This window comes from Neolamprologus brichardi, chromosome 10 (genome assembly GCF_056152115.1).
Source record: "Neolamprologus brichardi isolate AB-2024 chromosome 10, ASM5615211v1, whole genome shotgun sequence".
Taxonomy (NCBI): Eukaryota; Metazoa; Chordata; class Actinopteri; order Cichliformes; family Cichlidae; genus Neolamprologus; species Neolamprologus brichardi.
In genome coordinates this window covers 24,991,848-25,019,796 of record NC_142113.1, presented here as the reverse complement: position 1 = coordinate 25,019,796, position 27,949 = coordinate 24,991,848, and the positions used below count along the sequence as shown (strand labels likewise).

Below are 27,949 nucleotides of genomic sequence, written 5' to 3'. Positions count from 1 at the left end.
GCGGGCTAACATTAATATTTATTGAAAAAAAATCTTCCTCCAGATATAAGAATGAATCTTTTCTTATGGACTCAAATACGTTTTGCTGGAAAACTGAATATGGATCAAGCAAAGCTTAATACTAAACAATATATATATATTAGCTGTATAATACCAGTAGGCCAGCTCTAATAGTAAGAGCGGGCCAGAGTTTGACACCTATTACTTATGGCAAAGTTACAGCCTCAATGTTATTCTTTATTTTTTCTCAGTGTCTTCTTGAGGGACAGTATGTGTATATGTGTACGTGATATTAAATAAATGTTTAAGTGCAGGTTATTGTGCAGACTCAGCACAGAGCATCAAAGAGTTGATTTGTAGTGTGTCACATCAGTGTGGTGGCAGCTGTCCTGGCAGCCATTTTTGGAATTCCATAAGATACTATGATTCATATCAGTATGTCACACATAAACACATTGTATTGAATGACACAAAAACAGAATCTTATGAGAATTATAAGATTCTGCTAACATTCTGTCCACATTTGATAACCTGCTTAGTGATGTGAAATCATCATCAATGTGTGTGGGCAAAACAGAAGCAACTTTCAATTTCTAACTACAAATCCATTCTCTCTTCTTTCTTTTTGTCTTTATCCCACTCTAAAAGTTGGATGTAACAGTGAGACCAAATTCACAACCCAATAGAAACAGATCCAGGTACATTTACTGCAATATTCAAACTGATTACAGGCTGCTGGCCATTGACATGTAGTATCCTTTTGACTTGAAGTCACCTGGAACTGTAGCTGTGCTGTAAACAAATAATGAAGCGCAGTTTGACCAGAGTAAGAACTAGAATCTTTAACACACTAAGATAATAAAATACACAAGCTATTTGGCTGGTAACTGGCAATAAGCCAGAGGACTAATGGCCCAGAAGGCCCAAATGAAACTAGTAATGTCCAGACATCTAGCCTATATTACTTAATATTCATTAACCTATTTAAAAAGCACTTTTGCTCTGTTTCAGGTAAAGTGTAAATCTGCACCTCTGATTTGTGTGATTACATTTTCTCTTTGTCTTTTTCTGCTGCAGCAGCCAAAGTCTGATTTATTAATGACAAACCAGTGGCAGAAGCATCATAACATCAAGAAAACTGGACAGTTAAAAGATTTTTCTTTTTACATAAAAAAGAAAAAAATGTTTGATGATCTGAAATGTTTAAGTGCGACAAACATACAAATAAATAGGAAAACGCTTTTTCACACCATTGTCATATAAAAGACTTACTTCCTTCATTCTGTTCATTGACCCCATTGTGGACCACTAAAATTTTTTATACTATGTAGTATATACCTTATTTACTTTATTTATTACATTTTGGGTTTGTTTTGGGGTTTTTTGCACTACATTGGACAACATCAAAATAGCATTGTCCAAAATGACAACAGCGTTGGCATTTTTGTTATTTGTGTTTTGTAATCTTTATAAAAACCTAGAAAAGATCCACCTCTTAATCTTTGGTATATGGCGAGGCGCTGTCCAAGTTTGTGATTGTGTAGATTTTTCAAATCAATACCATGGTTGCATCTACTGAAAATCTCTGTGAAGCTTAAATCTCAGGTCAACTTTTCTGAAAATCGGAGGAGTTTCACATTTATAACACAGGTATGTCTACTAGGAGGCTGAAGGGTAGCACTATATATTTATAAACAATCAAAAACAACAATTTATTTCCAATTTGTATGGAATTTATTTCTGTAAACATGGTGTTTTAGGTCGGATTAAAGGACTGATGTGATGGTAAGGTGTCCGCTGCTCTGCTTTGAATATTGGTAGGCTTTTTTTTTTTTTAATTTTCACAAGAATTGCTGGTTCCCCTAGAGTTTTGGCCACCCCAGCAATCAGAAGATTCCCTATGAGCAAGCATTTAGCGACAGTGGGAAGGAAAAACTCCCTTTAAAAAGGAAGAAACCTTCGACAGAACCAGGCTCAGGAAGGGACAGTCATCTGCCGCGACTGGTTGGGGTGGGGGGAGTGAAAATTAAAAAAAAAAAAAAAAAACCAAAAGTGATAATTATTGGAGCAGTTTAATTAATATTTCCAGTGTAATTTGCTGTTAATATCCTTTTCCAACCCCATTTTGTGTTTTTATTACTTTTGTCCAGGGTGGAAGATGCCATGCTGGAGATTGACTCTGTATGGTTTTTCAGTGTTGATACTTGGGAACCTGTTGGAGAGGCCAGGGTTGAAAAAGGGATGCCGTAGAACCTGAGAGGGTGTTATCCGCTGGTGTGCATCCAAGGCCAACATCTCTTTAATTAGGCTGACAAATAAGCGTTGGCCATCTTCTGGTCCTCGTCTGAACATCATTATTTGTTCGAGGTCATCCAGACGTGTCAGTTTTATGTATCTTGTCTCCAAAGATTCATATCCTGTCTCGTATTTAAATTGTTGGGCGGTCTTAAATGTCCAGCGTTGTTGGTTGTAGTTGTAGTTGTCTTTTGTGAAATAGTCTTCAGTGTACACGCCAGGATCGAGAACATGATCTGGTGGCTGACCCTGAGTCTCTATGATGAATTTCAAAACATCATAATATTTTTTTCCAGGGTAGAGTGGCACCCCTGTAACAAGCTCAACAGCCACCAGCCCCAGAGACCACATGTCACATGCTTCGTTATAAGGAAGGCCAAGCATAACCTCAGGTGCACTATAACCAACCGTCCCCACACGGTCACCAGGCATCACTGCAGACGCAGGACATGCGAGGCCAAAGTCTATAAGTCTGACTTTGACTGGAGACTCATAGCGATTTACAACCATGATGTTTCCAGGTTTAAGGTCAGCGTGCACTATTCCCAAAGAACCCAGGTGGGACAGAGCATTAGTGAGTTGACCTAAAATTGGCCTGACTTCGCTTATGGGGAGACGCCGGTTATTCGGGTCCCGTATGTAGTCCCACAGGCATTGATCTAGGAGTTCAAATTTCAGGCAAACCCGCTCTCTGTCAAGGAAAAAGCCGTTCCATTGAACAATGTTGGCGGCATCTGGATCCAACCTTCGCAGCTGCTCCAGGATGAAAATTTCCAGTTTTGCCTGTTGCAGAATATCAGGGCGGCTCTTGTTCACCTTAATAGCCACAGCTTGGTTGGTTTTGGTATCACGGCATTTGGCTACAATACCAAAGCCCCCTTCTCCGAGGAAAGCCTCTACCTTGTAGTGGTTTCCCAAAATGCTCCCTTCAACTATTTCAACCTCATCTGAGCTGAAGGATGGGCTGGCTGACGTGTGGACGAATACTTGCTGAGAAAATTCAACCGAGTTTTGAAAACTGCAGTTGATTTTCTCTGATCTCTTGCATTTCAAGTTTGAAGGGTGCTGAAAGACCACAGGGTTTTGTGGTCTTTCAGCACTCATGTCAATGCAAGGGGAACTCTTAGGGTTGAAAAAGGGATGCCGGAGAACCTCCGACAGTGTTATGCGCTGGTTTGCATCCAAGGCCAACATCTGTTTAATTAAGCTTACAAACAAACGTTGGCCATTTTCTGGTCCTCTTCTAAACATCATTACTTGTTCGAGGTCATCGAGACGCGTCAGTTTTATGTATCTTGTCTCCAGGGACTCATATCCTGTCTCGTACTGAAATTGTTGGTCAGTCTTAAATGTCCAGCGCTGTTGGTTGTCGTTGTCTTCAATGAAATAGTCTTCAGTGTACACGCCAGAGTCTAGAACATGATCTGGTGGCTGACCCTGAGTCTCTATGATGAATTTCAAAACATCATAGTCTTCATTTGCAGGGTACAGTGGCACCCCTGTACCAAGCTCCACAGCTACCAGCCCCAGAGACCACATGTCACTTGCTTCATTGTAAGGAAGGCCAAGCATAACCTCAGGTGCACTATAACCAACCGTCCCCACACGGTCACCAGGCATCACTGCAGACGCAGGACATGCGAGGCCAAAGTCTATAAGTTTGACTTTGATGGGAGACTCATGGCGGTTTACAACCATGATGTTTCCAGGTTTGAGGTCAGCGTGCACTATTCCCACAGAACCCAGGTGGGACAGAGCATTAGTGAGCTGACCTAAAATTGGCCTGACTTCGCTTATGGGGAGACCCTGGTTTTTCCGGTCCCCTATATAGTCCCACAGGCATTGATCAAGGAGTTCGAACTTTAAGCAAACCCGCTCTCCGTCGTGGAAAAAGCCGTTCCATTTAACAATGTTGGCAGCATCTGGATCCAACCTTCTCAGCTGCTCCAGGATGAAAATTTCCAGTTTTGTCTGTTGCAGAATATCAGGGCGGCTCTTGTTCACTTTAATAGCCACAGCTCGGTTGGTCATGGTATCACGACATTTGGCTACAACACCAAAGCCCCCTTCTCCAAGGAAAGCCTCTACCTTGTAGTGGTTTCCCAAAATGCTCCCTTTAACTATTCCAAGCTCATTTGAGCGGAAGGATGGGTTAGCTGACATGGTGAAATGTGTCGGCTTGGTCAGTGAATTGCTAAGTGACGCGAAATTCTCTCAAAACTCTCCAAAAGGGTTTGCTTACTGTCAGGTCAAGGTCCGTTGAGCAGCAAAGTTTAACAGAGCAAAGCTCCTATTTAAGGGTTTTTTCTCTCATGACATCACAGGGGACATCACAGAAGATGATGACATCACAGGGGATCAAAGGCATTCTATTTTTTTTTATCAATGGCATTCTATTTTTTCAGTTGAAACACTGAAAAAAAATAGTGTTTCAACAGGGCAGGCTGGCGCCCTGTGGGAGGCAGAGGTGATAGGGTAAGGATGCAGAGGATAAGAAAAGATCTTATCTGTCAGCTCATCAGCGAGCAGCCGCAGAATCACAGGTGCAGCTTGGCAGGGGATGGAGAGTGAAGACAAAATCAACAATGACTTATGGCAGGGGTGTCAAACTCAAATACACAGTGGGCCAAACTTCAAAACTGGAACAAAGTCGCGGGCTAACATTAATATTTATTGAAAAAAAATCTTCCTCCAGATATAAGAATGAATCTTTTCTTATGGACTCAAATACGTTTTGCTGGAAAACTGAATATGGATCAAGCAAAGCTTAATACTAAACAATATATATATATTAGCTGTATAATACCAGTAGGCCAGCTCTAATAGTAAGAGCGGGCCAGAGTTTGACACCTATTACTTATGGCAAAGTTACAGCCTCAATGTTATTCTTTATTTTTTCTCAGTGTCTTCTTGAGGGACAGTATGTGTATATGTGTACGTGATATTAAATAAATGTTTAAGTGCAGGTTATTGTGCAGACTCAGCACAGAGCATCAAAGAGTTGATTTGTAGTGTGTCACATCAGTGTGGTGGCAGCTGTCCTGGCAGCCATTTTTGGAATTCCATAAGATACTATGATTCATATCAGTATGTCACACATAAACACATTGTATTGAATGACACAAAAACAGAATCTTATGAGAATTATAAGATTCTGCTAACATTCTGTCCACATTTGATAACCTGCTTAGTGATGTGAAATCATCATCAATGTGTGTGGGCAAAACAGAAGCAACTTTCAATTTCTAACTACAAATCCATTCTCTCTTCTTTCTTTTTGTCTTTATCCCACTCTAAAAGTTGGATGTAACAGTGAGACCAAATTCACAACCCAATAGAAACAGATCCAGGTACATTTACTGCAATATTCAAACTGATTACAGGCTGCTGGCCATTGACATGTAGTATCCTTTTGACTTGAAGTCACCTGGAACTGTAGCTGTGCTGTAAACAAATAATGAAGCGCAGTTTGACCAGAGTAAGAACTAGAATCTTTAACACACTAAGATAATAAAATACACAAGCTATTTGGCTGGTAACTGGCAATAAGCCAGAGGACTAATGGCCCAGAAGGCCCAAATGAAACTAGTAATGTCCAGACATCTAGCCTATATTACTTAATATTCATTAACCTATTTAAAAAGCACTTTTGCTCTGTTTCAGGTAAAGTGTAAATCTGCACCTCTGATTTGTGTGATTACATTTTCTCTTTGTCTTTTTCTGCTGCAGCAGCCAAAGTCTGATTTATTAATGACAAACCAGTGGCAGAAGCATCATAACATCAAGAAAACTGGACAGTTAAAAGATTTTTCTTTTTACATAAAAAAGAAAAAAATGTTTGATGATCTGAAATGTTTAAGTGCGACAAACATACAAATAAATAGGAAAACGCTTTTTCACACCATTGTCATATAAAAGACTTACTTCCTTCATTCTGTTCATTGACCCCATTGTGGACCACTAAAATTTTTTATACTATGTAGTATATACCTTATTTACTTTATTTATTACATTTTGGGTTTGTTTTGGGGTTTTTTGCACTACATTGGACAACATCAAAATAGCATTGTCCAAAATGACAACAGCGTTGGCATTTTTGTTATTTGTGTTTTGTAATCTTTATAAAAACCTAGAAAAGATCCACCTCTTAATCTTTGGTATATGGCGAGGCGCTGTCCAAGTTTGTGATTGTGTAGATTTTTCAAATCAATACCATGGTTGCATCTACTGAAAATCTCTGTGAAGCTTAAATCTCAGGTCAACTTTTCTGAAAATCGGAGGAGTTTCACATTTATAACACAGGTATGTCTACTAGGAGGCTGAAGGGTAGCACTATATATTTATAAACAATCAAAAACAACAATTTATTTCCAATTTGTATGGAATTTATTTCTGTAAACATGGTGTTTTAGGTCGGATTAAAGGACTGATGTGATGGTAAGGTGTCCGCTGCTCTGCTTTGAATATTGGTAGGCTTTTTTTTTTTTTAATTTTCACAAGAATTGCTGGTTCCCCTAGAGTTTTGGCCACCCCAGCAATCAGAAGATTCCCTATGAGCAAGCATTTAGCGACAGTGGGAAGGAAAAACTCCCTTTAAAAAGGAAGAAACCTTCGACAGAACCAGGCTCAGGAAGGGACAGTCATCTGCCGCGACTGGTTGGGGTGGGGGGAGTGAAAATTAAAAAAAAAAAAAAAAAACCAAAAGTGATAATTATTGGAGCAGTTTAATTAATATTTCCAGTGTAATTTGCTGTTAATATCCTTTTCCAACCCCATTTTGTGTTTTTATTACTTTTGTCCAGGGTGGAAGATGCCATGCTGGAGATTGACTCTGTATGGTTTTTCAATGTTGATACTTGGGAACCTGTTGGAGAGGCCAGGGTTGAAAAAGGGATGCCGTAGAACCTGAGAGGGTGTTATCCGCTGGTGTGCATCCAAGGCCAACATCTCTTTAATTAGGCTGACAAATAAGCGTTGGCCATCTTCTGGTCCTCGTCTGAACATCATTATTTGTTCGAGGTCATCCAGACGTGTCAGTTTTATGTATCTTGTCTCCAAAGATTCATATCCTGTCTCGTATTTAAATTGTTGGGCGGTCTTAAATGTCCAGCGTTGTTGGTTGTAGTTGTAGTTGTCTTTTGTGAAATAGTCTTCAGTGTACACGCCAGGATCGAGAACATGATCTGGTGGCTGACCCTGAGTCTCTATGATGAATTTCAAAACATCATAATATTTTTTTCCAGGGTAGAGTGGCATCCCTGTAACAAGCTCAACAGCCACCAGCCCCAGAGACCACATGTCACATGCTTCGTTATAAGGAAGGCCAAGCATAACCTCAGGTGCACTATAACCAACTGTCCCCACACGGTCACCAGGCATCACTGCAGACGCAGGACATGCGAGGCCAAAGTCTATAAGTCTGACTTTGACTGGAGACTCATAGCGATTTACAACCATGATGTTTCCAGGTTTAAGGTCAGCGTGCACTATTCCCAAAGAACCCAGGTGGGACAGAGCATTAGTGAGTTGACCTAAAATTGGCCTGACTTCGCTTATGGGGAGACGCCGGTTATTCGGGTCCCGTATGTAGTCCCACAGGCATTGATCTAGGAGTTCAAATTTCAGGCAAACCCGCTCTCTGTCAAGGAAAAAGCCGTTCCATTGAACAATGTTGGCGGCATCTGGATCCAACCTTCGCAGCTGCTCCAGGATGAAAATTTCCAGTTTTGCCTGTTGCAGAATATCAGGGCGGCTCTTGTTCACTTTAATAGCCACAGCTCGGTTGGTCATGGTATCACGGCATTTGGCTACAATACCAAAGCCCCCTTCTCCGAGGAAAGCCTCTACCTTGTAGTGGTTTCCCAAAATGCTCCCTTCAACTATTTCAACCTCATCTGAGCTGAAGGATGGGCTGGCTGACGTGTGGACGAATACTTGCTGAGAAAATTCAACCGAGTTTTGAAAACTGCAGTTGATTTTCTCTGATCTCTTGCATTTCAAGTTTGAAGGGTGCTGAAAGACCACAGGGTTTTGTGGTCTTTCAGCACTCATGTCAATGCAAGGGGAACTCTTAGGGTTGAAAAAGGGATGCCGGAGAACCTCCGACGGTGTTATGCGCTGGTTTGCATCCAAGGCCAACATCTGTTTAATTAAGCTTACAAACAAACGTTGGCCATTTTCTGGTCCTCTTCTAAACATCATTACTTGTTCGAGGTCATCGAGACGCGTCAGTTTTATGTATCTTGTCTCCAGGGACTCATATCCTGTCTCGTACTGAAATTGTTGGTCAGTCTTAAATGTCCAGCGCTGTTGGTTGTCGTTGTCTTCAATGAAATAGTCTTCAGTGTACACGCCAGAGTCTAGAACATGATCTGGTGGCTGACCCTGAGTCTCTATGATGAATTTCAAAACATCATAGTCTTCATTTCCAGGGTACAGTGGCACCCCTGTACCAAGCTCCACAGCTACCAGCCCCAGAGACCACATGTCACTTGCTTCATTGTAAGGAAGGCCAAGCATAACCTCAGGTGCACTATAACCAACCGTCCCCACACGGTCACCAGGCATCACTGCAGACGCAGGACATGCGAGGCCAAAGTCTATAAGTTTGACTTTGATGGGAGACTCATGGCGGTTTACAACCATGATGTTTCCAGGTTTGAGGTCAGCGTGCACTATTCCCACAGAACCCAGGTGGGACAGAGCATTAGTGAGCTGACCTAAAATTGGCCTGACTTCGCTTATGGGGAGACCCTGGTTTTTCCGGTCCCCTATATAGTCCCACAGGCATTGATCAAGGAGTTCGAACTTTAAGCAAACCCGCTCTCCGTCGTGGAAAAAGCCGTTCCATTTAACAATGTTGGCGGCATCTGAATCCAACCTTCTCAGCTGCTCCAGGATGAAAATTTCCAGTTTTGCCTGTTGCAGAATATCAGGGCGGCTCTTGTTCACTTTAATAGCCACAACTCGGTTGGTCATGGTATCACAACATTTGGCTACAACACCAAAGCCCCCTTCTCCAAGGAAAGCCTCTACCTTGTAGTGGTTTCCCAAAATGCTCCCTTTAACTATTCCAAGCTCATTTGAGCGGAAGGATGGGTTGGCTGACATGGTGAAATGTGTCGGCTTGGTCAGTGAATTGCTAAGTAACGCGAAATTCTCTCAAAACTCTCCAAAAGGGTTTGCTTACTGTCAGGTCAAGGTCCGTTGAGCAGCAAAGTTTAACAGAGCAAAGCTCCTATTTAAGGGTTTTTTCTCTCATGACATCACAGGGGACATCACAGAAGATGATGACATCACAGGGGATCAAAGGCATTCTATTTTTTTTTATCAATGGCATTCTATTTTTTCAGTTGAAACACTGAAAAAAAATAGTGTTTCAACAGGGCAGGCTGGCGCCCTGTGGGAGGCAGAGGTGATAGGGTAAGGATGCAGAGGATAAGAAAAGATCTTATCTGTCAGCTCATCAGCGAGCAGCCGCAGAATCACAGGTGCAGCTTGGCAGGGGATGGAGAGTGAAGACAAAATCAACAATGACTTATGGCAGGGGTGTCAAACTCAAATACACAGTGGGCCAAACTTCAAAACTGGAACAAAGTCGCGGGCTAACATTAATATTTATTGAAAAAAAATCTTCCTCCAGATATAAGAATGAATCTTTTCTTATGGACTCAAATACGTTTTGCTGGAAAACTGAATATGGATTAAGTATTTGGTATGGCTTCGCGGGCCAAATGTAATTAGGCTGCGGGCCAAATTTGGCCCGCGGGCCAGAGTTTGACACGTGTGCCCTATGAGCAAGTGGTTTGGCAACAGTGGGAAGGAAAAACATCTTTTTAATAGGAAGAACCCTCCAGCTGAAGGGCTTGTGTACACACAAACCCTGAAGAAATTCATCATTTTTTTTCTAACCACGTGGATGGAGAGCTTTAAGGTTTAATCACTCCACGACAAGATCTGCTTTGCAGGTGCTGCAGTTTCACACTCTTGGGTAGCTCTTTACCTGCCTGCAGGGAGTTACTGATAACAGATACAACAACATGAAAGTATGACTCAGTCCTGCCTTTTATCAACGGTTCAGAGTGCCGATGATGTAATGGTGTGGTGAATATATTCTTGGCATGCTTTGGGCCCTGTAATACCAACTGAGCATTATGGAAAAAAATCAGCCTAACTAAGTAGGCAACTCTCCATATTGTCAATATGGAGCAGAATTCTTAACAAATATATCAGTTTTCCATCTGATATATCATACAGACATATGGCTAATATAGAGTAATGGATCTACATGATCATCAGTTCCAGAAATCTGTTAAATCCCTTTTTGAAAATCTTTTATGAAATGAAGTAACCTTGAAGAATCCCAAAATATTCGTGTAAAATTCTTAATCAATTCCAAAGCCCCTACAGTAAAATTTACATGAATTACTAAATAATAACGGCTACATTGAAATATCTTCTTTTTATTTTCCACTTTGCTAGTTAAATTCCTGCTTTAAATTTTGCCTTAATATGAAAACTCGTCTGTTATATTTAAATTTCTTTCCAATTCAACTTTTACATCCACATCCTCCTACTTAAATTAGTGTTGTAGAGCTATGTATGTTTTTAATGTTATACTTTTTTAATTTCATCATTATTTGACACTATTGAATGCTCTATTTTAAATGTCTCTTTACAAAGTTTACATTCATCATGTTAGTGATATTTTATTTCTTGGAACAGGAAACTTTAGTGTACATTGCTCACTTTATTTCACAAACAGCAGTAAATAAAAAAAAGTTAATGAAAACATAACTGAAATTAAACATTTTACAATCCACCAACTTAAGTATAGAAATAAAAAGTACATTAAAAATGCAAACACCATATTAACCCTGATTCCAACTTATCTGATACATAGTTATTTTTTTCTGTAATTTTAAATACACTGAAGTTATTTTCATATGAATTTATATTTATGTGAGTTTTTTCTGCAAATGTTACAACAAAACACTGGTTAAATATAAACTATATAGGAAATGAATATTGTTTTGCCAAATAAACCGTTTTACCCAAATAGCTATTGAAAACAAGACAATCAAAGAAATTAAATGTTATTCTCATATCTATAAAGGTTCATCTCTAACAGGTGCAGGATAGATAAACACATCTCAACAAGTAGCACATGGCATCAAATTTCACTATTTTGTGTTTATTCTCTTCTTGAGCTCACACACCTCAGCAGTGTGTCCAGCACTTTGTGGAAGCCACAGTCCGACATAGAGAGACTGAGTGAACCTGGTCTGGACTCTGTGGAGGAGATTCATGGTCTCAGTGATGCTGTAGAAAGAAAGAGTTCCTGCCCTGTGATCCAAATATACTCCTATTCTGGAGGACAGGGGGCCTGGGATGAGAGTGGGAATGTTGTTGTGTTTGAATTCATAACCGCTGCCTGAAACTGTTAATGCCCAGGATTTGTCATTCAATCCAAATCCACATTCCTCCATGGTCCCTGTACGGCCGATATCCTTGTATGCAACAGCTACTCCAACCATCCCGTTGCACTTCACCTCCCAGTAACAGCGTCCAGTCAGACCCTCTCTGCTCAGGACCTGCCGGCAATCAAGGAATTTGTCTGGATGACTTGGATATGACTGGTTTCTACTCATCAGTGTCACTTTTCTGTTGCTGTCACTCAGTGACATCAGTGTGTGTGCTGTATTTGGATCCAGAGTGATCTGACAAGAATATTTCAAAAATTCGTCTCTGGTTTTGGGTTCTCCTTGAGGCAGTAAAATATCAGCTTTGGTCGTTCCAACTGAGATTTTGGGCCATTCATCACTGAGAAGAGCCTTCACTTTATCTCTGGTCCGTGACACAGATGCAGTCACATCCTCAAAGTACTGCAGAGTAAGATTGTTGTAGGTGGGTACGTTTGTAGATGCACTCAGATGTGACAGTGAGGAGTAGCTTTTCAGAAAATGGAGGTGATCCTCTGTCAGTGAGAGCTGCTGCAGTTCAGTGTCTCTCCTCCTCAGATCTCTGATCTCCTGCTCTATTTTCTCCTGAAGCTCTTTGACTCTGTTCTGTTCAGATTTTTGTTTGGATCTGATCTTCTGCTTCCCTTCAGAGCTTTTTTTCTCAATGAGACTGATCAAATCTTTGAAAGCCTTATCACATTCTCTGAAAGCTTTATCAGCAGAAAGATTGATAGCCTCCCCTCTTCGATGAAGCATCTTCACATCTTTCTCTCTTTCCTGAATTCTTTGAAGAAATTTTTGTCGATTTCTTCCAAGCCTTTTCTGCTTCTCAGCTCTTTCTGCTGCAGCTGACACTGTGACGTGGTCTTTGTGTTCATCCATTAAGCAGAGACAACAGACACACTGCTGATCAGTGCGGCAGAAGATCTTCATCTCCTCATCGTGGCGAGGGCAGATGTTCTCCTGAAGCTTTGAAGTGGCTTTAATGATCTTGTGTCTCTTTATTGGAGCTACGTTGTAGTGAGGCTGAAGGTGATGCTCACAGTAAAAGGCCATACACACCAGGCAGGACTTGGAGGCTTTCCGCTTCCTCCCAGAACAGGCCACATCTCCAGGTCCAGCATAGGCATGATCAGGTGAAGCTGTCAGATGTTCTGCTTTCTTTAGGTCCTCCAGTAACTCAGCTAACATGGTGTTCTTCACCAGAACAGGCCGCGGTGTGAAAATCTCTCTGCACTGAGGGCAGCTGTGTGTTTCCTTCTCATCCCAGTAGTTTTTGATACAGTCCATGCAGTAGCTGTGCCCACAGGGAATAGTGACTGGAAGCTTTAAAAGCTGCAGACAGATGGAACAGCTCAATTTTTCTTGATCCAGCTGAATCGTTCGCTGTGCCATGTCTCCTCACTGTAAATAACGTCTCCCCAGATAAAAGCTGCTCTTGTCTCTTTTATATAGAGACACAGAGTGTGGAAATTTCCTGTTTTTCCACTTATCACATGACTGTGATAACAGAGGGTGTGCCTAACGTCTGAGGTAAACAGTCTGTAAACAGAGAGGGGCTTAGAAAGGTGTGCTTCATTCCAGGAGAGGGAGTCATCAGATTGGTGTGAAACTGAAAAGTTTCATGTTTTTGATTAAGATGTATTTGGTGTTTCAAGTCTTTGTGCAATACTTGCAGGCTGGTTGGTAGGTTGAAGCCCATTGGTTTTCCTTACTTATTTGCAATGTATATTATGGGGTTATTTCATGTTTTATTGTTCTATTACTGAAAATGATGAATTCAATTAGTATTGTCTGTATTTTCTATCTTTTAATCTGACTTTTGTATTCTGATTTAAACAAGAAAACAAGCCTCTACAGCTGTTGATGGACTAATTTAGAGGATAATTTTCACTCTAAGGTTTTAATTGGGTTTTTTTTAAGAATTCAATTTGCTCAGAATAATAAAGAATAATAAAGGACCTTTAAATATATTTTTATTTTGTCTTGAGCTCATTTTGCCACACACACCGCATATGAATAATGGCAGTCACTTAGTTTTTACAGTAGTTTTTAATACAGCTCATGCAGTAGATGTACCCATAGGGAATAGTGACTGGCTCCTTTACAAGTTGCAGACAGATGAAACAGCTCAGTTTTTCTTGATGCAGCTGAATTACTTGCTGCGCCTTTTCTCCTCATTCAAATGGTCTCTCTTTTCGTTTCCAGATAAAAGCTGTTTTCGTCTCTTAATGCCGAGACACTGAACTGAAGCATATGGAAATTTTCTGTTTTGCATCTTATCACATGACTCTGTCAAAGAAGAGGGTACGCGTAAACAGTGCAGGAAGGAGCTTCCATCCAGGTACTCAGATTGGTGTGAAACTGAAAGTGTTTCGGATGAAAACCGAATTGTAATTGAATGTTTACACTGGAAACTGTTACTCACTGTTTATCTACCCGCTGTTGCCAAGTGCTTGTTCATAGTGAGTGAAGCAAATACAAATAAAACTGAATTTAACTGAACCTGAAGTCATCATGGGCATGAATTTGGACCTTAAAGAGTTCAGTAACTTTTCAACTTCAAACTTTTCATTCATTAGTTAAATCCTGGCAACACATGTCACTTTTTTTTTTTTTAAATTTTCAATCTGTGTTCAGATCACACCACAAAACTGAAACTGCTCTCATCAAAAACACAAACTACCTCCTCACTGCTGCAGATTCTGGTCATATAAGTATCCTCACTCTCCTGGGTTTATTACATTGTACTTAACTTATTTATAGGGCGATCGTCACTCAAGAGTTGGCAGTTCGTCTTGTAATCAGAAGGTTGCTGGTTCCAGCCCCGGCTCTGACAATCTCGGTCGTTGTGTTCTTGGGCAAGACACTTCACGTACCACCTACTGGTGATGGTCTGAGGGGCCGATGGCGCGATATGGCAGCCTCGCTTCTGTCCGTCTGCCCCAGGGCAGCTGTGGCTACAACTGTAGCTTGCCTCCACCAGTGTGTGAATGTGAGAATGAATGAAGAGTGGAATTGTAAAGCGCTTTGATGGTCTTGAAAAGCGCTATAGAAATGCAATCCATTATTATTATTAATGCTTAGCGTTCATCCTCCAGCTTCACTGTGTTTCTATTATTCTAACCATAGCTGTGTGGCTAGCTCTAAAAATACTACTCTAAAACACAAACAAAATAATTAAAAAATAAACCAGACACCATATAACTCAAAACACAGGAATCAAAATATAGCTACAACTGAATGAATGAACACCAACTCACCCCAGAATCTAAATAGCAAAGAATAAGGAACACTGGGACAAAAACCCAGGGGCCATGACAAGTTCAGGCTGGTCAGTGATAGAAAGAACAGTGGTGCTACAGGGCAGTAGCACTGATGTCAGAGGGAATGGCACATTATGTCACATTTATCACGTTTATTTTATTTTTGTTTTGTTTTTTTGACACACAAAACATAAAAAAGTCAGAAAGAGGAAAAGAAAGAAACAAAATCTTCTTTTTATTATTACACAGTACTCTGTCGAGTTAGCAGTGTTCTTATATGCTGTACGTTTACAACACAACTATTAGTGTCAGGACCAAAGCTCTGAGTAGTAAACACTACTGAGACAGTGTTTAGTGTATTTTGAGCTACAAAAGATTGAAAATGAGCTTTATCCTTCTCTAAAGCTCGATTCTCACGTGAACACTGTGGTAAAATCCTGCTTTTTCCAACTGAGGCAGCTGTCAAAGACCAAGCCTCTTTTGGTCAAACGCAACCTTGAAAGAGACATACATGCTTTTATAAGCTCCCATCTCAACTACTGCAGTGCACTTTTCATCCAACTCACCCAGGCCTCCATTGCTCACCTTCAGCTGATGCAAAACGCCACCGTTGGATTTTTATCTTGTGCAAGTAAGAGCTCCTTCACTCACCGTTTTAAAACACACTTTTACTCCCTGTCCTTCAACCCAGGGTCAGATGTCTGTGATCTTATGTTACTTTTATGTACTTGTTTAGTGTTTAACTTCGACTCCTCTTTTCTGTTTCCGTATCTTTTACCTTCTAGTGTGTGTTGTTTGTCTTTTGTATTTGATATCATTTTACAGCACTTTGGTTTGCCCTGTTGTTGTTTTTAAGTGCTTTAAATAAAGTAGTACGGTAACTGTATTTGTTTAAATTACATACTTACAAGTCACCATTTTAGAAAATACAAGATCAAATCAAAAATGAGTTACAAAAATACTTATATATTTGCCTTCAGTTAGCTGTATTATAATAAAAAATACTTAAAAACATAACTATTGGAAAAGGAGTGAGCATCTTTACTCTCCAGGCAGAACAAAGCAAGTAACATGTTGAATATTTTCATGTTTTGAGACAGGTGAGTTCACATGAAACAACTACTTCACCTTAACTCAAAAAATATATACCTAAGATCGTCTACAATCATTCACCGCACAACCCTTCCCTTCTTGCCCTGCTATCAGAATCAAAGTCCATTCAGTGTAAATATCTTTGTACCCTCCCCTTTCACAGACTTCCCTCAAAAGGACTTTGGGTTCGAATTTCAGTTCATATTTGCATTCTTATAACAGAAAGGAAAGCTTTCAGACATTTACAGTCATCGTGAGGAGACATGGCGCAGCAAGTGATTCAGCTGGATCAAGAAAAATTGAGCTGTCCAGTCTGTCTGGATCTCCTTAAGGATCCCGTCACTATTCCCTGTGGGCACAGCTACTGCATGAGTTGTATCAAAAAATATTGGGATGAGAAGGTAACACACAGCTGCCCCCAGTGCAAGAAGACTTTTACACCGAGGCCTGTCCTGGTGAAAAACACCATGTTAGCTGAGTTAGTGGACGACCTAAAGAAAGCAGGACTTCCAGCTGCTTCATCTGATCATGCCTATGCTGGACCTGGGGACATGGCCTGTGATTTCTGTTCTGGGAAGAAGCTGAAAGCCTCCAAGTCCTGCCTGGTGTGTATGGCCTCTTACTGTGAGCAGCACCTCCAGCCTCACTACAACATAGCTCCACTAAAGAAACACAAGCTGGTCAAAGCCACTTCAAAGCTTCAGGAGAACATCTGCCCTCGCCATGATGAGGTGATGAAGATCTTCTGCCGCACTGATCAGCAGTGTATCTGTTATCTCTGCTTAATGGATGAACACAAAGACCATGTCACGGTGTCAGCTGCAGCAGAAAGAGCTGAGAAGCAGAAAGATCTAGCAGGGAATCGACAGAACATCCAGCAGAGAATCCAGGACAGAGAGAAAGATATGAAGGTGTTTCAGGAGGAGGTGGAGGCCATTAATCTTTCTGCTGATAAAACAGTGAAGGAGAGTGAGGAGTTGTTCAAAGACCTGATCAATCTAATTGAGAAAAAAAGCTCTGAGTTGAAGCAGAAGATCAGATCCAAGCAGAAAACTGAACAGAACAGAGTCAAAGAGCTTCAGGAGAAAATAGAGCAGGAGATCAGAGATCTGAGGAGGAGAGACACTGAACTGCAGCAGCTGTCACTGACAGAGGATCACCTCCATTTTCTGAAAAGCTACTCCTCACTGTCACATCTGAGTGCATCTACAAACGTACCCACTATCAGTGTTCAACCTCAACAGTACTTTAAGGATATGATGATGGAAGTGTCACACCTTAGAAATAAACTACAGGCCATTTTGAGTAAAGAGCCGACAAACACCTGTCAGAAAATGACTCAAGTAGACACGAGTTTTTGAAATACGCCTGTCAAATCACACTGGATCCAAAGACTGCAAATCCATATTTATCTCTGAGTATGAGCAACAGGAAGGCAACGCTGACGCAAGTCGAACACTTAGTTTCCATTCATCCAAAAAGGTTCTTACCATGGTGGCAGGTGATGAGTTCTGATGGTCTGACTGGATGTTGTTACTGGGAAGTAAAGTGGAGTGGTAAAGTTTTAATTGCAGTTGCATACAATGACATTTGTAGAACAGGAAACAGGACTGAATGTGGATTTGGAAATAATGAGAAATCTTGGGCACTAGAATGTGAGAACGGTAGTTATGTTTTCAGACACAACAGCATTTCCACTTTAATCTCAGGCCCTCAATCCTCCAGAGTGGGAGTGTATTTGGATCACAGGGCAGGTATTCTGTCTTTCTACAGCGTCACTGAGACCATGAATCTCCTCCACAGAGTCCAGACCAGGTTCACTCAGCCTCTCTATCCTGGTTTTTGGCTGTCAGCATTTGTTGGAGACACTGTTGAGTTGTGTAAGTTAAAGTAGACCGGAGTGATGACTGATCTGTGGTGAACAGTAAAATAATATATGCTGAGATGTGGCTGCACTGCTGAGGTCAAACTCTGTGGGTGAGAATTTTAAAAAAAAATTGAAAAATACTGCATTTATAAAAGCAGGTATGCTTGCATTAGAAAGTGTTTTGATTTATTCATTTAAATAAACCTATTAATTTCTCTGACCACAATCATCTCCAAAATGAATGTATTATAATGTAAGAAAATGTCATAATTTATATATTAATTAATTTAATGTCTATATTTGTTGCTTGGTATTGTGTATGCTGTTCATTCTTCTTGTATATATTGTAAAGCTGTTTTAATGAGATTACAAAATCACAGCAGTATTAAATGTAAATTTAAGCATGTTTAATTTAAGCCATTCTGAATAATGACTAAATTTACTTTTGGTAGCTATAATGTTAACACTAATGCTTTCAATCTTTACAAATGCAGGATTTTTAATTGTTATAGAGTATATTTAGTGTAAAAGCTCAGGTTATCTTTCCTTCCACTGAGCAAAACGGTCCAGTTTTTTGTAACCTGCACAGCAGAAGAGCCACACCTGATGGTAATGGGAATATTTAAACCTGCATTTATTTCTGATAGATTTCCAATTGTCCTGTCCATGACCATTTAAAATAAATCTTGGATTCGTTCCACTTTTATGATTCTCAATTTCTTTACTTTTTTTAAATATAACAAATAAGTAAAAGGTCATTTAATCCGAAACAGCACACATGTAACAAAAGTAAATAAAAGTAAACATTTCACCAGACAGTGTTACTTTCAGATTTATTACACAACTTGTTTAAACATTCCACAACAATCATGCAGGAATAAAATGGGAATTATACAAAGCTTTACACGCTTCTCCAATCACACTTCAGGAATAACTGGACTTCTGATCATTGTCTCAAAAACACTCAAAATGTGAGGTAATTTTTAAAAATCATTATCTACAGACGAAAGACCGTGTGTTGACTGAATGCTGAAGAGGGTGAAAGAAACAAAAACACTCAATATAGGGTAATGAAGTCAGCAATTAACTATACATAACTGTGCACTGCGTCAGCATTGAGTTCATTTGGAATATTACAGTTTAAAATGCCAGGAATGTCAACAAATGCACCATCAATTCCTTATCCCTTATTTGATGTCCTCCTTAGAAGTAAAAAAACATTACACATCAGAAATTATTAACATAACACCTTGTCCTTTTTTCTTTTGTACAACAATTCTACAAAAGAAATAAAAGCTACAGTAAAACAGACGCACAAAGAAAGTCAGGGCGCTCTGGGATCATTGGACGTTTATCATTTCATTCCCTTAAATTCTTACCATTCAGAGAAAATCTGTAAAGGTGCAGAAAGTGTCTTACCTAAATTCTGACTTTGAAAGGTCAAATACTTGAGAGTCAACCATAAGCATCTCTAATCCCAGCCTCAGAATATATCTATACTTAAAATATCAAAGCTTGAGATAATTAAGATAACGGTTGTTATAATTACCTTCTGTTCTTTTAACGCCTGTAACACAAAAAGCTTCCTGTCTTTTTTTAAGAGCTGAAACATGTTTTGGGGGTTTTCCTTAGTCGCATACACTATACACACTTTATGGACAAACGTATTGAGCCACAACTTTCAGTCTTTCAGTCTCATTGCCACAGGTGTGTAAAATCAAGCACCTACCCACACAGTCTGCCTTTTGTGAAAGAATGAGTCATTCTGAAGAGCTCACTGTATTCAATGGTAGTGCTGTGGTACCTCTGTAACAAGTCAGTTTTCACGCTAGATATATTCAACAATCAGCTGTAAGTGGTTTTATTGCAAAGTGGAAGTGTTTAGGAACCACAGCAACTCAGTCATGAAGTAGTAAGAGCAGAGGAGGCATAGTGTTTAACAGTCACCAACGCTCTGCTGACTCTGCCGCGCTCCAAAGCTCCTCTAGCATTAACATCGCCACAAAAAGCTGAACTGGGAGTTCAAGGCGTGGGTTGCCAAACACAAAAAGTCCCTTTAGATATAACATGCAGGTGACCAACCTTTTGTCTATATATGTATGTTCTAACACAGCAGTTTTTTTTAAATACTCATTAAACATGGGCAGCACGGTGGTTAACACTGTTGCCGCAAAGCAAGAAGGTCCTGAGTTCAATTCCACCATCAGGCCAGGGTCTTTCTGTGTGGAGTTTGCATGTTCTCCCCGTGTTTGTGTGGGTTCTCTCCGGGTACTCCGGCTTCCTCCCACTGTCCAAAGACATGGACTTAGTGGAGATAGGTTAATTGGTTAATCCAAATTGCCCATAGGTGTGAATGTGACATAATTATTGGAATTCAATCCAGATAACAGTTTCCCCCTTACTTGCTATAAAAAAACGCATATGAGAGCTCAATAAAAATTTGAATATGCCTGATGAGGGTTTTTTACACATAATCTGGGTGTTTAGCGGTGAAATACTGTTGTTATTAACAGATTTTAAAAAACGCAAAGTTTCCAAAACTCCACTGTCTATGTGCAAATATCTAGCTTTTAGCCGCTAATAGCAAACTAGCAAGATGTAAAAGTCTATTGGAGCTGCTAAAAGTGAACAAAGCAAATTTTGTATGTGTGTGTGTGTGTTGCACATGAGGCAAAACACACAGTCATCCTATAGTCTGAAGAAACACAGTTCACTTTTTCAGTAAGTTGCAGATGTTATAAGAACAGAAGCTACCCAGAAGATTGAAGAGCAGTAACAAAAAGCCATATTTTCACAGCTTTTACTAAAAGGTGACTTACACATGTTATAAGCAACCTTAACATGTCACTGCGAGCCAACTTCACAATAGCCATTGTGTATGCTCTTATTTATGCTTTCCCTGCTGTGTCATATATCAAAATGTCTGCTGTGAGAAAAGCTCCCCAGTTATGTTGATCCTATCAGGGTTAGAAACAAATAATAACAATTTAACAAACACTTTAGCCACAAATACTGTGTAAAAAAAAAAAAAAAAAAAGGTCAGATCATGAGAAAAACAGGCACCATATCCACCATAATCTCAATGGAAAATATCAGGTAAATATCAAACATGACTATATAAGAATTATGGATAAAAAGAAGTCTAATTTTGAAGCATATAAATAGAAAACAATGAAAAGTAAAGTTTGTATTATCAACGTGTACTACTTTACAGTGTGCTCATTTTAAACACATACTCTCCCAGATGTAACAATGTAACGATGAAGCCAAACAATCATCTTTTATGGGTTAGTGGTTTGTTTGTTTTTTAACTTCCATTTACATTTTCATGCTCCGGCTGTTTTGTGAGGTTGTTCGAGTATTTTTAGATCAAGTCAGATGAGATCATATTCTTTGGTAAAAGGAGGGTGAAGAGGATGTTTGTATGAATTACCTCTGATAACACTACGCACGTCAACAAACCAATGATAAAAGGCCTTATACACAAGTTTAAAAATACAATGATAAAAAGTGATAGTATCAAAGTTTCCACAGTACAATACATACAACAGATTATTGCACCAAATGTAACTATTTTAAATGTTATCATAGCAGAGCGACTTAGTGACACTGTTTCACTTTCTCCACTCTCTGGATTTAAATCCACCCATAAATGAATAATACAATTAAAAAAGCGAATGTTCAGTAGGGAACGTTTTAAAGACCAAAAATTATTATTTGCTGAATGATTAAATAAAAAAATTATAGTGGCAAGTAGTTACATAGCCAATCGGTCATTTTGTATCAAAATTCTCATTAACTATATGTGTATTACACATGTTGTAAAGTCACAAATATTAAACCAATAAAGCTTTGTGCATCTTACATTTACACTAAACTGGCGTTTCAGAAAACATCGCTTTCGCCTACGGTCGGCTTCAAGTGCGTTACAGGGTTATGGTAATATACCTAAAAATGCACAATAAATACTAACCTTAAACAATAATCATGATTGGACTTTGTCATCACTTACAAAAATAATGAGCTGCTTAAACTTTTCTTTTAGGAAAGTTACATTTTAAGTGATGATTTGCTGTGAGTCTCACAGCAGTGATGGTGTGATCACCAAATGTTGCTATAGGCTCGTCTTTCCTCTGGAGGAACAGCGCCCTCTCTCTGCAGATTTCCCACTAAAACCTAGAGGCCTGTAGTGGGAGACAGCCTCATTAGATGGTCTCATTTGTTTACTTTCAGCATTTTGTCCATACACTGCCTGGCCAAAAAAAAAAAATTTTACAAAGCAAAAAAAAGAAGAATTTTCATCCATCATTTTTCATCCAAGAATGTTGGAAGGGTCGAATTATTGGCCTCTTTCAAGCAAAGAAAACAACTAAAGAGACTGATAGAACGACTAAAACCGGGTAGGGGCTTTCCAAGTTCTCATTACAATAAGGCAGTAAGAACAGAGTAAAAAGAACAGGACTAAACAAAACCACTTGTCAATGAAAAGGGTAGAAAAGGGTTCAATTTCGTAGGAAGAATAAAGATTGGACTCAGCAATGAAAAAATTGCCAGATTTAACCCTTTAACGCCTATTGTTTCATATTACATACATTCAGTTTTTTGTGAGTTATATCATCAGTGTGATTTTTTTCCCAATAACAAACCTAAAAAAATGCATTTTTAAGTATTTTCTTTGAAGCCAGATGTAGCAAACACAATATAAATTAAAAGTCATATATAGAAATTAAAATGTAATTCATTTTTCAAACAAATTTGCTAGATAGTTCAATAAACTCTCCATTTTCAAAAAATTCAAAGAACTTTCTAGCAATTATTTCATATTTCAGGCTTTCATAACCCTCCCAAAGCATGCAACTGTGTACAGACAAAAACGTGGTGACGCTGCATAAGCTTATCGAAACAATGCCATGGTGAATGCAAGCTGTCATCAAAGCTAAAAAGGCAGTGCAAGATATTATTAGATTTTTTTTGACAGGCAGTGTATTTTCTGATCTGTGAGCAAGGATGTCAATAAGACTTTTGAGTCTTTAGCTGGGTAAAAGTGTTTAACTTTTAAAAGTCATATCATTCGAACTACATTCAGCAACACATTCATAGCAGATGAGATTCTGAATATCTGTGAATCTGTTCACTATCTTGGGACAAATGTAACACTGACGCAAGTTTTCATTATTTTACACCAACAAATGGACCCTGTGGTTTGACACAAAACAAGAACACAATAATAGGTAACAGATTTTCCTCTACAATGTGAGCCTTTTAGAATAAAGCAGTGTACCCTTTCTCTTACTTTATACTGACATCTACACACTAAAAACAGTCACACGGGTTTACATTTTGCCGTAGGAGTGATAAATGCAAAGCTAAAAATGAAGCTTTTAGATCAATATAAGGACATTTAAGCTGCGTTTCAAACACAAGTGCCTCCTAAAAACGAAACAAAACATGTCTAAAAGTTGTTCCAGAGCAGGAACAGTGAGGAAGGTCATATTTTTAAATGGGCATGTTGCTTTTTTAAGACATTAAGTTTGCCGTTCTTGTAAAAGTAAGCTGTGTAGAAAAAAGAGCGCATTAAAAAAAAATGATTATTTTGGTATTTGTGCTGAAATTTGCAAAAGAATAGCAGACAAAAGCAGAGAGTGGAGAAACAAGTCCCACCACAAATAAGCCAGCAGGTTGCTGGGACTAGCTAGTGGCTGTGAAGAGTGATCAAATACAAAAACACCATCCATCCAAATGTCTACAGCTTCTCTGTGCCGAATATGTAACAAAAAAGGCAACCACAGTCCACATTAGCCAATTTGTAGCAGGTCATCAGAGACGAAGGGTGTTGCTGTGAAGGTGTGTACATTTTTTTTTAAGTTTTATACTTTTAGTTTAAAAAAAAATACAAACAAAACCTTAGCTGAATAACAACGATCTGCATGTTGAGTCAGTGGTTTTGCATGCAAATAATATGTAGATATTTTGCAATGTGACATTTAGAGAATAAAATCTGTTTTTAGGAGGAATTACTTTTTTGTGTTACATGAGGAGCTGAGTGGAACTGGCTCGGTCAGATTTTAGTTCTGGGATGCTGAATAAATATTTAGATTTCTACTTTTGAAGTGCCACTGAGCAAACCACTAGACTACCAACCTTTCCTCTATAACTATATTTCTTTACTTCCTATCAACCTGCCTGTTTTTCATGACGGCAGCTCATTTAAATTACAAACTGTAGTTGAGCAATAATGTCCTTGTTTACATCAAACAAGATTTTGAATCGTTTCCATTAGAGGTTTCCTCGATAATTTAAAAATAAATGATCAATATCACATCATACATTATTGTGTAGCTGTTCTTATTCTATGCTTTTGCATGGCTATGGTTACACACTCTCTTGCTACCTCCATTTATTTGGAGATTTAATTAAATTGCCTCAAAAGAAATTATGCAATAGACAACGGTATAGATGAACTTGCAAAATTGCAATGATATTGTCGTTATCAGCAATAATTGTGAAGAGAAATTCTGACAGGACAGCCCGAGTTTCCAACATTTGTTGGTGTTAAAATGCTACATGTAACACTCTAAGACTTAAATACCACAGTAGCTGCTGGATAAAAGCCTCTTGTTCAATGAATATCTGGTATTTTTTTCCCCCCCAGAAAACAGATACAGCAATGTGTACACTGTGTAGTGAAACCTTTCGCACACTATAGATCTCTAGCACTGAAAAACAGTAATTTTATCAGCTGGCAGGCACACAAAAGACACAAACACGAATAATAGAAAAATCCTCCTCTCTCTCTGCCTCACAGCAGACTAGGAAAGTTTGCAATCACCCTCAATATGTGGCAGGAAACCTGTGCGTGTCTGTCTGTTATTCCAGAGACGAAGGGTGAAGTAGAAACGGGGTACAGGCTTTACTCATTAGCGGGCTTCTCTTTGCAGGAAGGTTCACAGAGGATTTCTTTGTGTGGTAGTGGATAGGGGAAAGCTGCTCCGCTGCAAGTGCTACTGTGAACCAGTTTGTTGAGGCGAGAGAGGCCCTTGATGCTGCCAGGGGGCCTCCCAGGGCTGACCTTATACCCCGCCGCTCTGGTCGTACCGAGCGGCCTTCCAGGACTCGTCTTGAACCCGGCAGCTCTGGTGGTGCCGAGTGGTCGCCCTGTGCTGGTTCTATAACCAGCTAGCTTGGTGGTTCCCAAAGGCCTCCCACGTCTGCCCGTCTTCCCGACAGACTTGTTCTTCTTCTTGGCATCATCTGTTGCTTGATTGGTGTTTTTTAACCCTGCAAGCTTTCCAGACGAGCGGGGGTCACCCCCAAGAACTTCCTGTCTCTGGCACACCATGGGCTTGTGGCTCTGGGTGGGTAAGGCCATGGGAGCCAGTGTCATCTGGAGGGATGATGGAGGGGGAGGAGGGTAGAACTTGCTGGCCTGTGAGGTGCACAGGTCAAAGTGAGCAGTGGGGTGGTGGCTGTCCTCTGCTAGGCACGACGGCCTGCTGTTCATGCAGAAGTCACTGGTTGTCACCTGGCGCATCATCTTCTGTTGGGGGTTGGAAATAATGCATCAGCACTCAAACATCAGGACTAATGTTTTCTGGATAGTGAAATGTCAGGTTAAAGTTAAAAAGCAACTCTACAGTTGAAACTGATCATACCCATATTTGCATGAAGACAAGAAACATGGGAACACTAAGACTTCAGTGAAATATTCTGAAAGCATCATCTGGTCTAATCCAGATCTACACACGGTGGATCTAATCCCATCCCAACAGATTATTCTCATAAGAAAGGGAGCTGCTTATTTCTGAAGTGAGCTTCACTTTTGTGCTGCTGGTCAAAGTTCAAATTTAGTGTCAGCGCTAAATATTAAGGGCTCATTACTGCCACGCTGAGAGTAGAGGGCTGAAAGCATCCACTATGACCTGCAGTTATAATGGATTTTTCCCAAATGACCACATTGCACACTGAAAAGGGAAACTTCAAGGTGCATGAAGGTGGGAGACGATGCTATATCTGAAACATTTTAACAGGAGAAAGGACTTGAGGATTGTTTTGCTCTGCAGAGAAGGAGCAGCAGCATACTGTAATGTGGCTGTGTGCTGAAGTCGAGGTTATTACAGTAAACAAACTACACAATAACAGTTGTCTCATGGTGTTTGTACTATAAGATAAAGACCCCAACAATCAGACCTCAAATAAAACGTAGACTCAAAAAGAAAGGCAAACTAACAGAAACAATAATGGACTTACAAAAGTAACTATAATCAACAATATTGAGTAAATATGCTTAGTCTTAGTTAACTTGCACTACTTCTAAGCACTTTGTTCTGCAATGCGTGCCTTTCTCTTGTTTTCTATATGTTTCTCCAGTTCGTATATATTTCTCTTGTTTCTTATTTATTCCTGCTGTCTTACTCTTTATATTTTGTTCCTGCACAGTTGACATGGAGGACTTATAACTTTGTTCTACATGTACAGTGACAATAAAGGGCTATTTTATTTATTTTCAACCTGAGGAGGCATTGGTTAATCTGTTGGGTTGTTTGTTTGTTTTATTATAATGACTGTGAGTCAACTGCCTTCACACAGTGTTGTCCTTGTTTTATAATACCAGCTTTGAACTTCCTAATCTGCCTTTAATAATAATTAGCATGGAAACATACAAAACTAAAAGTAAACAAGAAAAACAAGCAAATCCACTCGGAAACTAAACAGAATTAAAACCAAATTAGATATTTGGATTCATGCCCTTCATGTAACAACAACAACACTTAAAAGATTTTTTTTTTTAAATACACTCCTGGAAATAAAAAATATTATTGTTACTATTACTACTACTACCTATATAACCAGACAAATACCCTTCATATAACAACAACAAAAACAAGTGCTGAAGCTAATAAAATAAACAAGAAAAGCCCCTCTGAAACGAAACAGAATTAAAAGTAACTTATTAGAAATACTGAAATAACAATAAAAAAACAAAAACTATAGATCTCGATGAAAAATGCTTTGTTTAGAAACTCAAGTTCACATCTAGTTCGCTTGTTTACACGCAGACTTTCTCGTGTTATGTTAACTCGACCATGAAAAGCTGTTTCATAATTTAACAAACAGCATATGATTATATACGTCCCGTAAACAGCTTCGACCTTAAGAATAAGGATAGACCTCACCAAAGTGGTGCTGAAGTGCCTTAGAGCAAGACCTCTCCTCTCGCCGGTCATAAAACCGTGTTAGACTGAATGCATTTGGCTGCTTTGTACACTTTAATTACAGTATTGAAGAGTGTAAATGGAGTGAAGTAAAGAGTGCACACAGCTGCTATCGCCTTTTCTGCAGAGGAAACGGGACGCAGGGAGGTGTGGACTTTCACCATCACACACGCTACACTGTCAGTAGTAATATTCATTCACAAAAAACAAAATGCACATGGATTCCGCATCTTTGCATTCAGACAAAACCTCCAGCTCTCCGTTAACGAGCAGCACCGAGGGCTGAACGTAGCCTCGTCCCTGGCCCGAATAACGGGCTTTTTTTTTAAGAGACACAGAGACTGGTTTACACTGTTTACAACATGGCAGCTGACCGTGGACAGAGCTGATTTATGTGCTCGCATTTGAGCCGCATAACGAATCTAAATGCCCCTCCGGAGACCCGCGTTAGCGCTAACGTTACTGTACCTCGATTGTTCGCAGATCTCGGAGCAGAAAGGGTTAAGGAGCAAAATGATCTTTCATCCCCCTCAAAGCGCGAGTCGATCCATTTTCCAGAATATTTTCTCGCCACAGGACATCGGTTCGCTAACACACGATCACCGCATCGGGTAGTTTCGACGCGAGCGACGGTGAGAGGTGAGATGTGGTCAGCTAGACGGCTCCTTTTTTCATCTCCCAGCTCCAGCGGTTTGGATAAGAAACGCAGCCATTTTCCATTAAAAATTAATAAGACAGCAGCGCAGTCTGAGCATG

The 27,949-nt window shown here is 39.7% G+C and overlaps 4 protein-coding genes and 1 pseudogene across 5 annotated transcripts; 1 reads left to right on the top strand and 4 right to left on the bottom strand.

Annotated features, from left to right (window-relative positions):
• Positions 1–1,660: 1,660 nt before the first annotated feature.
• LOC148100950 (uncharacterized) lies at positions 1,661–4,904 on the bottom strand. Its single transcript, XM_087847439.1, has one exon. The coding sequence runs from the start codon at positions 4,456–4,458 to the stop codon at positions 2,137–2,139; it is 2,322 nt and encodes a 773-aa protein (XP_087703565.1). The 5' UTR covers positions 4,459–4,904; the 3' UTR covers positions 1,661–2,136.
• Positions 4,905–6,608: 1,704 nt separating this feature from the next.
• On the bottom strand, positions 6,609–9,530 carry LOC148100949 (uncharacterized). The gene has a single exon (XM_087847437.1). The coding sequence runs from the start codon at positions 9,403–9,405 to the stop codon at positions 7,084–7,086; it is 2,322 nt and encodes a 773-aa protein (XP_087703563.1). The 5' UTR covers positions 9,406–9,530; the 3' UTR covers positions 6,609–7,083.
• Positions 9,531–11,477: 1,947 nt separating this feature from the next.
• LOC102797611 (E3 ubiquitin/ISG15 ligase TRIM25-like) lies at positions 11,478–13,151 on the bottom strand. 2 transcript variants are annotated; one of them, XM_087846905.1, is made up of 2 exons: positions 12,864–13,151; positions 11,478–12,794 (listed from the first exon to the last, which is right to left on the bottom strand). In XM_087846905.1, the coding sequence occupies exons 1-2, from the start codon at positions 13,149–13,151 to the stop codon at positions 11,478–11,480; spliced, it is 1,605 nt and encodes a 534-aa protein (XP_087703031.1). The 2 variants fall into 2 exon arrangements, with proteins under 2 accessions (XP_087703031.1, XP_006785099.2); XM_006785036.2 differs by having other exon boundaries at positions 11,478–13,151.
• Positions 13,152–16,377: 3,226 nt separating this feature from the next.
• Positions 16,378–18,008, top strand: LOC102798004 (tripartite motif-containing protein 16-like; annotated as a pseudogene).
• A 789-nt stretch (positions 18,009–18,797) lies between these two features.
• cunh5orf24 (chromosome unknown C5orf24 homolog) lies at positions 18,798–27,947 on the bottom strand. The gene is made up of 2 exons (XM_006785035.2): positions 27,662–27,947; positions 18,798–25,518 (listed from the first exon to the last, which is right to left on the bottom strand). Exon 2 carries the CDS (start codon positions 25,513–25,515, stop codon positions 24,892–24,894), a length of 624 nt encoding a protein of 207 aa, XP_006785098.1. The 5' UTR covers positions 25,516–25,518; positions 27,662–27,947; the 3' UTR covers positions 18,798–24,891.
• Positions 27,948–27,949: the final 2 nt, after the last annotated feature.